The sequence below is a fragment of the Narcine bancroftii genome, chromosome 3 (assembly GCF_036971445.1).
Source record: "Narcine bancroftii isolate sNarBan1 chromosome 3, sNarBan1.hap1, whole genome shotgun sequence".
Classification (NCBI taxonomy): domain Eukaryota; kingdom Metazoa; phylum Chordata; class Chondrichthyes; order Torpediniformes; family Narcinidae; genus Narcine; species Narcine bancroftii.
In genome coordinates, this window is record NC_091471.1 from 280,524,963 (window position 1) to 280,535,035 (window position 10,073).

At 50.4% G+C, this 10,073-nt stretch overlaps 1 protein-coding gene across 1 annotated transcript; it reads right to left on the reverse strand.

Moving 5' to 3' along the window:
* Positions 1-5,514: 5,514 nt before the first annotated feature.
* Positions 5,515-8,177, reverse strand: LOC138758850 (protein ELFN1-like). Its single transcript, XM_069928323.1, has one exon. The coding sequence runs from the start codon at positions 8,175-8,177 to the stop codon at positions 5,847-5,849; it is 2,331 nt and encodes a 776-aa protein (XP_069784424.1). The 3' UTR covers positions 5,515-5,846.
* Between the last annotated feature and the right edge of the window lie 1,896 nt (positions 8,178-10,073).

The following is a 10,073-nucleotide window of genomic DNA, read 5'->3' on the forward strand; positions in this document are numbered from 1 at the left end:
ATTAATGAGCAAAAGCAGGAGATTCGGAAAACTATCGATTAAATCCGCTGGAATAAAGAAGGCAAAACTGGAGCTGGAGACAACACAGGAGACGGCAGAGGCTGAAATCTAAAGCTGAACACAATTTGCTAGAGGAACTCGGCGAGTCGTGCAGCAACAGTGGAACCGTGGACTTCACGGGGCAGAACCCTTCTTGAGGACAGATGATCAGGATCAGGTCCTGAACAAGGGTTCTGAGACACAAAGTTGACCGTTCTTTTACTCCCACGGATTCTGCTTGACCCACTGCAGGCTGCATTTTGCCAAAGACTAGAATGTCAGATTGTCATACAACCTGTCAGGAACTTCTGCGGGACAGTAGGGAAGATGGTCAACCCCACCTAACATAGCTTGGCCTTTCAAAACTCATGGCAATGCAGTTCCCTGTTAGTTACCCTCTGAAAGGCTCTGTCATGTCACTCTGTTCAAAGGCAATGAGGGAATGGTCAATAAATGCAGAATTCTGAATCTTGTGAATGAATGAATGCCACATGCATAGTGGGATCCCCCCAGCAGCAGCAAGTGACCAGCAAACATTTTGATTCCGCGAGGAACATCTACTATCAAAGAGCATCTTTTGTATTCAGCTGGAGTTACATGTTGTCATGCAAGTGTTGATGAAGCATCTCAAAAGGTTGAGTGAGCAGGCAAAACAAGCTGCTCTATCAAATCTGCCTGAAGTTTTTCTAGCTATTCATCCCCAAGCTGAGCCCAATTCTACAGCACAGATTAAGCATTAACAATCCTATTCCATTGAAGCAGAGTAGGGGAGTATGAGCCTGAATCCTGGCCTCGTTCATCATTACCAAGCAAGATCATACAAATTGGCCCCTCCACTAATTTGTGGTCGACCTGATTGTAACATCAGCTCTGCATTCTTATGTTCCTCCTGCTGTAACCTCAAACTTTCTTTCTCACCGAGAATCTTTCCATGCTGCCTTAAAAATATTGAAAAACTCTGCTTTCACTGTGCTCTGGGAGTGACGTTTTACCCTCACCTCACTCTGAAATGGATGACCCCTCATTCATTCTGCATTGTAAACCTCTCCCCATCCATCTCTGCATTCTCTCTATTTCAATCAAGTAGCCTTTCCTTTCTGAATATCTCACTGCTAGACCTATGTCCCCAATTGACTGCCATGTGTTTCCACATGGCACAGTGACTATCTACTCATGGAATTGAATATCCGTTGAAGAGAACTGCCCATAGGTTGCCGGGGTGGTGCAGCTGGGGTGGAACAGTAGCCACTGCCTCACACCTCCAGTGTCCCAGGTTCACTGCTGTCTTCCGTCGCCGATTGTGTGGGGCTTGCACATTCTTTCCATGACTGCGCGGGCTCCTTCAGGTGCTCTGGTTTCCTCTTATACACCAAAGTCATGAAGGCCAATGGGTTATTTGGCCTCTGTGAATTACCCGAGTTTGTAGGTGAGTGGAGAAATCTCTGGGAAGTTGATGAGAGTGCAGAAGAATATAACAATGATCTGGATGAAAGCGATGAAAGCAAGTTTGCGGAAACAGTGTGGCAGACAGTGATAGTCTAACAAGGGCAGGATCTACAGTATAGGATGCCATAGGGGGTCTGTGGTTAAGGGATTACTTAAGGTGGCATGTGAGTGGAAAAAAAGGTTGAGAACCACTGACCTACAGAGTGAATGATAGGGACCTGGGGAATGTCACAGAGCCAAGGGATAGATGAGTACATTGTACCTTGAAATGACTTTCAACACTTCAACAGGCAGAGTATTGAGCACAGAAGTTTTGAAGACATATAAGATACCCCATTTAGACTATTGCGTTCAGTTTTGGACACCGTGCTACTGGAAAGATGTCGTCAAGCTGAAGAGGGTGCAGAGAAGATGTTTGGAGGACTTGGGGGCCTGAGCTATGGAGAGAGGTTAAGCAGGATAGGGTTTTATTCCTCAGAATGGAGGACGATGTGGGATGATCTCACAGAGATGTTCAAAATAATGAAAGGAACAGATCAGGTGAATACAGAGTCTATTTTACCAGAGTAGGGGAATCAGTAACCAGAACATAAAGGTTTCAGGTGAGGCGGGGGTGGGGGGTGGTGGGGAGAGATTTAACAGGAACCTGAGGGTAATGTTTTTACATAGGTGACAAGTGTGTGAAATGGCTGCTTGTGTAGATGAGTGAGGCAGGTTCGATTGTAATGTTTAAGAAAAAAATGGACGAGCCTGACATGTATTCCCTCGGACCTTGAGGAGGACTAGAGCAGAAGTATTTAAAATGTCCTTAGCCATGGGTGAGGTGCCAGAGGACTGAAGGGTTGTTCCATTGCTTAAAAAAGGCTCCAAAAGTAAACCAGGAAATTGTAGGCCGGTAAGCCTGACGTCAGTAGCGGGTAAATTATTGGAGGGTGTTCTGAGAGATAGGATATTTGGACAGCCAAGGATAGTCAGCACAGTTTTATGCATGGTAGGTCGTGTTTAACGAATCATAGAGATTTTTGAGGAGGTTCCCAAGAAAGGAGATGAAGGAAAGGCTGTAGATGTTGTCTACACGGACTTTAGTAAAACCTTTGACAAGGTCCCACATGGGAGATTAGTTCAGGGCAGATTGTAAAATGGATTTGAAATTGGCTGAATGAGAGAACACAAAGAGTGGTCGTGGGTGATTGCTTTTCAGACTAGTGGTGTGCCTCAGGGATCAGTGTTGGGATCATTGCTGTTTGTTGTCTATATCAGTGATCTGGATGATAAAGTGGGAAATTGGATCAGCAAGTTTGCTGATGACCCTAAGATTGTTGTGGACAGCAAGGAAGATTTTCAAAGCTTGCAGAGGGATCTGGACCACTGGAAAAATGGGATAGAAAATGGCAGATGTTGCATTTTGGAAGGACAAACCAAGGTAGGACATACACAATAAATGGTAGGGCACTGAAGAGTGCGGAGGAACAAAGGGATCTGAGAATACAGATATATAATTCCCTGAAAGTGGTGTCAAATGTAGACAGGGTTGTAAAGAAAGCTTTTGGTATCTTGGCCTTTCATAAATCAAAGTATTGAGTACAGATGTTATAATGCGGTTATACAAGACATTGGTGAGCCAAATTTAGAATATCGTGTGCATTTCTGGCTGCCAACCTATAGGAAGGATATCAGTAAGACTGAAAGAGTGCAAAGAAGATTTACTAGGATGTTTCTGGGTCTTCAGGAGTTGAGTTACAGGGAAAGATTAAACAGGCTGGAACTTTAATTCTTAGAGCGTAGAGGAATAAGGAGAGATTTGATAGAGGTTTACAAAACTATGAGGGGAATTGACAGAGCGAATGCGAGTAGGCTCTTTCCACTTAGATTAGGAGAGATAAATATGCGAGGACATGGGTTTAGGGTGAAAGGGGCAAGGTTTAGGGGGAACTTCTTCACTCAGAGAGTGGTGGGAGTGTGGAACGAGCTGCCTTCTGACGTGATAAATGTTGGCTCACTTTTAAGTTTTAAGAATAAATTGGACAGACACATGGATAGGAGAGGTCTCAAGGGTTATGGAATGGGTGCAGGGCAGTGGGACAAGTGGAATGATGTTTTGGGACAGACTAGAAGGGCCAAATGGCCTGTTTTCTGTGCTGTAGTGTTCTATGGTTCCATACACGAATAGGATGGGCTGAGAGCGAGATGGGCCAAATGCAAGCAGGTGGGACTAGCATGGGTGGGACATTTTGGTTGGTGTGGGCAAGATAGGCTGAAGGGCCGACTGAGAGTCATGGAGTTATACAGCACAGAAACAGGCCCTTCAGCCCAACCTGTCCATGCCGAACCCATCATTCCCATTTGCCTGCATTTACATTGAACAGTGCAGCAGAGGAACTGTCCTTTTAGCGCACGCGACCTGAATCCCTCTAAACATCTCCTGTCCATGATCCTGTCTGAATGTTTTTTTTAAACATTACAATCTACCCATTTTCATCATTTCCTCTGGCAGCTCATTGCCTGCCATCCATGAGGTGAAAATGATGCCCCTCAGATCCCCTTTCTCTTTCCCCTTTTATATTATATCCTCTCGTTGTGGGCTCTCCCAACCTGGGAAAAAGACTGTGACCATTCACCTCTTCTACAAAATGCAACATTTCATGGTGAATCCTGCATTTGTCTTCCTTAAAGCCTTGGGCTTTGGCTGAGATGAAGGCAGGGTTGTCACAGCCCCAAATGGCATCAATCACAAAAGCCACAGTTTAAAACCTACGTGTTTAACTTAACTTGGAGATACAACGCGATAACAGGCCCTTCCGGCCCACGATTTGCTTCACCTTAATACATCCTTGTGACCAATTACTAACCACAATCATCTTTGGAATGTGGGAGGAAATCCACACAGACAGGGGGAGAATGGACACAACTCGCTGTCTCCATTAACGGCTAATCACTTTGCTAACTGTACCGCCCTCATTAGATGATAAGAGCGCTTGGGCAAGTATGGCGTTGGACGGGAGTGATAGCTAAAACTTAATTAAAAAGCATAATAGGGTTTGGTAAAATATCACAAAGAAATAACAGACCACGGGGGCGGCACGCTTAATAAAGCAGTTAGCGCGACGAGTTCGAATCCGGCGCTGTCGTACACTCTCCTGGGTCCGCATGGGCTTCCTTCGGGCGCTCCGATCGAAACGTACCAAAGGGTTGTAGGTCAGTTGGGCAGCATGGGCTTGTGCGCCGAAAGGGCGTATGGACGTCTACATTTTCTTAAAATTTAAACAGGCCACTTGACCCAAGTGACCCATGATGTTTCCGGCCAGCATCTCCATCTCACCTGACCTGTATTCTCCTCTGCAGGTTTCCCTGACTTTCCCTTCAAAGCCTAACTCCTCCCTGGGATGGTAGTCCCACATTCCAATCACACTCTTGGAATGCAGGAGACTATTGTACTGACGGGCCACGACTCCTGCCTTCTCCCACCTCTGTGCCACCTTAACTCTCTTTGGACTTGCCCAGTGACACCCATAGTGAGGGCTTCCCATCTGCAGAAAAGCACCCCCTACCCCGTCCAGCAGCTGTGATTTTCAATACCTTGCTCACATTGTTGTTCACGCTCTTCTCGCCCATGGCACCCCCCCCCCCCCTCCCCCACGTCCTCGTCTACACAATGGGGGGAGACTCGTGCTGCGAGCAGCTCTCTTGAGTGCAGGAGAATGCCGCCTGAAGTCGCAGTCCAAGCCAACCGAAGCATTGACATGTACCTCTCACTGGGACAGCCGGCGACTTGGACCAGTGAGAGGGCGACGGGGGGGGGGGGGGGGGGGGGGTGTTAAAAACAAGGGTACATTCCGTTCGTCTTTTTATAGATCATGTCCAATGCTCAGAATGGAAATTCAACCAACTGTTCTGTAAAACCCGCGGTTAAAACCTGATGCAGACAGGCGAAAAAAACCCAGAAACAACGTTGCAAATATAGAAATTTATCTGTACAGAACTGCAGGGAGAGAGAGGGTTTTTTTTCCCAACTGGTGAATATTCCTGTACAATGCGGGGTGTGAGCAGTGTGTGAGCGACAATTACACAGTACAGTCCAGTCACAGTGTGCACACTACAACGAACAATGCCCCAGGAGTGAGTCACGGCAGTCATGCGATAAATAGTATCTGATATTCCAAGGCTTCTGGGTGTATATATATTTAAATAAGTGTGCATTTAATAATAAAAAAAATCCTTTGTACAGATTGTAGAGATCAGTTTGGAAGATTTTGGTGCACAGACTTGATTTAGAGGTTCTTCTTTTGAACAGGTTAAAAAGAGCAGCTAAAGTTTTTTTGGGGGGGTGGGTGTCTAATGTTTACTTTCAGTTCATCACAGACTCAGGATTTGTGCTGGTTGGAGACTCCCTTCCAGTAGTCGAGGATATCGTGCAGGTCTTCGTCCTTGGCGAACTGCACCTTCTTCCTCAGTGCGTGGCCCGCTGCCATGTATTCCTGCGGCCCCTGCGGTTTGTGTCTCTTTTTGTGCAGTCTGAAGCGGCCCCAGATCCCCGGGGTCGGCTTGCTGCGGGCCTCCGGGCTGGAGCTGTAGCTGAGGTTCTGACACTGAGGCGAGAGCTGGGAGTAAGCCACGTCCCTCCGGCTGCGGCCGAGGGGCTCGAGGATGAAGGGCTTGCCGCGGCCGCTCGGCCCCTCCGGCGCCGGCTGCTCGCCCGACCTCCGTCCCGGGCACGAGTGCCTGTGCTCGCTTCGCGGCTGCGGCCGCGGGACGGCCCCCGGGCTCCTGGCCGCCACCGGAGACGCCTTCTCGATGTACTGGGCTTCGGATCTGCACGGGTGGCCGGGCGCAGAGCCCTCTGAGCGGTAGGACCTGGGACTTCGAGTGGAGCCGCTGGACGAGGTGCTGGGCCGCTTGGGGGCCGCCTCCGAGCTGCCGCGCCTCTGCAAGGGGTGGTAGCTCTGTTGGGAAACGGGCGCCAGGAGCCCAGCCTTGCCCTGAACCCTCAGCACCTGGGGCTCCACCGTCACCCCGGCTTTGGCGCTGGGGAAAGAGCCGGGGTCCGACTTCAGGGCATCGATGCAGTTGTTGATGATCTGGTTCACCTTGTCCACTTCTTTGGCGATGGTCGAGATCTCGGCCACCGAGCTCCTGGTCTGCCCCCCGACCTTGGCCGCCTCCCCCGTCCTCACCTCGATGTAGTTGCCCTTGGAGCTCCTGTGGCTCTCGCTCGGATCCGGCGGCTTGGGAGCCTCCGCGTCCCCCGGCGCCGGCAGGTGGGGCGGCCTGGGGGCGGCGGGACCGGGCGCGGGGGGCTGCTGGGCGAGCTGCGAGATGGTGCTGGCTTCCACCTCCGGCCCGTACTTCAGCTCAATGATGGCCTTGCTCATGCCGCCGGGCTTCTTCTGCCTCTCGCCCTTCTCCCTCCCCCTCCTCCTCCTCCTCCTCCTCCGCAGGCAGTAGTAGACAAAGCCCAGCACGATGACCATGCCGAAGAGGCAGCCCAGGACAGTCATGATGAAGTGGGTGGCGGTGGACGGCGGGGCCATCGTGCCGCGGGCTCTGTCGCTGCCCGTGGAGAAGGCGACGCACGTCTGGTTGTACCTCAAGGCGTGGCGGATGGACGCCACGCAGTAGGTGTAGGCGGTGTGAGGCTGCAGCCCGTCCAGTTGAATGACCTCCTGCTCCGCCTGCAGTTTCTTGATGTCCGCGTAGAAGCTGTTGTTGTACTGCACCAGGATGTACATCTTGCTGAAGGGCCGGGGGATTTGGACCAACAAGGTGGCGGTGGTGTAGGTGACCTTCTCCACTCTGATCACCGGCGCCCGGGGTTCGCGTGTGGGCGAGCGGGAGGCGACGGCGGGCGGCGAGTCGCCATCGCCCGAGGCGCACCCCTCTCCCCCGCAAGGGCCGTCCGGGGCGGCGGTGCTCGGCGACGGCCGGCTGGGCAGCAATCTGGGCTCCAGGCGGTGCACGTCGCCGCAGGACGAGACGAGCAGGCTGTAGGCGCTTGGGGTCTGGCTTTGGCTCAGCAAGGCTTGGCCGGCGTAAGCGGGCGGCGACTCGCACTGCATGCGCTCGTAGTTGCGGGTGGCGTTGTGGAACTGCACCAGCCACTTGAGGAAGCCCAGCAGGGCGCAGGAGCAGTGGAACGGGTTGCCGGACAGCTCGCAGGTGGACAGCTTGCTCAGGCCGAGGAAGGTGGCCCCCTCCAGGCTCTGCAGCCGGTTCATGGACAGGTCGATGTTCAGCACGTTCGGGCACTCCCAGAAGGAGTTGGGACTCACCGCCTCGATGAGGTTGGCCTGCAGGTACAGGTACTCCAAGCGGGCCAGTCCCCGCAGGATGCCCTCCGTGATGTTGCGCAGCTTGTTGAAGCCCAGCTGCAGGACGCGCAGGTTGTCCTGGGCGGAGAAAGCCCCATCCTCGATGTAGGAGATCTGGTTCTTGGTCAGGTTGAGTTCGGTCAGGTTGCCGAATCTGTTGAGGGAGGAATACTGGACGCTGCGGATCTTGTTCTCGTTCAGCCGGAGGTCCACGATGGTGCTGTTGATGTGCTGGGGGATGGACTCGTAAGGGGGTTGGTTTTGGCTGCAGATCGCCAGCCAAACGAACCCTTTCTCTCCTTCAATGAGCCAGCAGTCACCGGAAACCACGACAGCGTTCAGCAGCGAGGCGAGGCAGACCCAGACCCCAAGGCTGTGCAGAGCCATCCCCGTCTGCTCCCAGGGACTGGAGACTCTTCGACGGCAACACCTGTTACACGAGTTGCGCTATTCCACAGCGCTCAAGTTTACTCATTTTTGTTTGATTCGCTAATGAATCTGAGTTTTTTCTCTCTCCTGGCTTGTGCATTTCATGTCAATTCCCTTGTCCAGTTTGCCTCTGCGCAAAGTTCTCTTTGAATTCCTTTGCGGACTGTGCCCCATTCGCATACATTCCTTGAGATAGTTTCAACAGCTTGTCCTGGTTATCCTGAGAAAGTGGAAGAAAAGACATTTTAATCAGGCTGATCTGAGAGCACTTTCCACCAAAAATCACTTCCCATTTTTTTTTATTAGCAGGCCTGAGATAAATCAGGCCCTTTAAAAACTGCAATACCACAGGATTTATTTTGCTTTGGTTTTATAGTTTGATAGACTGTGTGGGTTCAAATACCTTGAAATTGTGGAATCCTGTCGAGCCCAGCAAGATTTCCACAACTCTGCGCCTCTTGAAAACCAGGAGATAGGAGGTAGAGGTTTGGACAGCTGCTATTCTACCGGGGCTTTCCAACTTTTCCATTAGAATTTATCATGAGAGGGTAGATTGGGATCAGAAGTGAAGTTCTCTTTCTTTGACGAAGGATTGGCAATATTCAACTGTCATCCTGCAAGTTTTTAAAGGTCTTGCTATTGTTTGTCTGGCTTGAAACAGGTCTTATCTCTCCAGATGATTCAATGGATAAATGCATGGCGTAATGTGAAATAGATCGAATATTCACAGGTTCCAATCCCGATCTGTACCGAGTTAGCACCTTTTAATCAGTACGCTCATCCTTAGGCTAGAGGGGAGTATATTCAGATGGTGGTAGTCCTTCTCACCATCCCTTCTCAGCAAGTACACAAGGTAGGTGGAAAGACCATACTGGCGCATCACGCCTTCTATCATGAACAGGTTAAAAAGGTGAACTATGATATTGGTGCAAACATAGCTCAGTGATCTTGTACACGGTCAGGAGAGAGGGAGGAGGATAAGTCAAAGACGTCCTGGGGTGCACCCATTCAGTTATCACTAAATGCACACTCATTCACACTGAAAGCTGTCGGTTCAAGCCCCACTCCAGGGGCTCCAAACTAAAATCTAGATGAGCACTCCCAGTGCAATACTGAGGGAGTTCTGTACTATCAGAGATGCTACTTTTTGGATGAATCATTTAACCTGCTCTTTCAGGTACTGGGAAGGGAATCCCACTGCTCGAATTGAAAAGGTGCAGGGAATTCCTCCCCAAGGTTTTGACCTCATCGACCCCTCAAACTCAATGGGAGGTGATTGCCTGCATTACATTATTGAACCCTCCGCGCAGAGTGTGACTGGACTTCACTGCTGGTAAACTGTCTTGGTGCAGAGCAGTAAAGGTTCCTGCAGAGATACAAGCCTTCTCTTTCATCAAAGCTGCCAACTGCAATCCTTGCAGGAATTCTGGGTCCAATGCTTGCTAACTTCAGTCCTGATCCCTCAGGATTTTGCATCCAGGCTACAGTGCAGGAAATGTCCATGTGTGTGACCTGTTTCAAAGAGGGGACATTGTCTGGGCTGATGATGCTCAATGTGACAAGTGTTCCACAAAATTATCTTCTCTGACACCAAGGTTCAACCACCTTCCCTCAGTATGCAATCAAAATGCCATCTCTAAAAATGTTTGGGGGGGGGTCAGCATTGACCAGAGACTTAATTGGATTGGCTCCATAAATATGCATTCTACAGCAAGTTAGAGGCTTGGTATTTCATTGAGGGTGTCTAGTCTCCTGACTCACCCAAAGCTCTTCTTGCCATCTACATAGCAGGTCAGGGTGCGTCCACTCGGCCAGATGAATGAAGCTTCAACAGCACTGCAGAGGCGTGGCATT

Coding starts and splice junctions, on each gene's coding strand:
- LOC138758850 (XM_069928323.1), bottom strand. CDS start 8,177: ATGGCTCTGCACAGCCTTGGGGTCTGGGTCTGCCTCGCCTCGCTGCTG.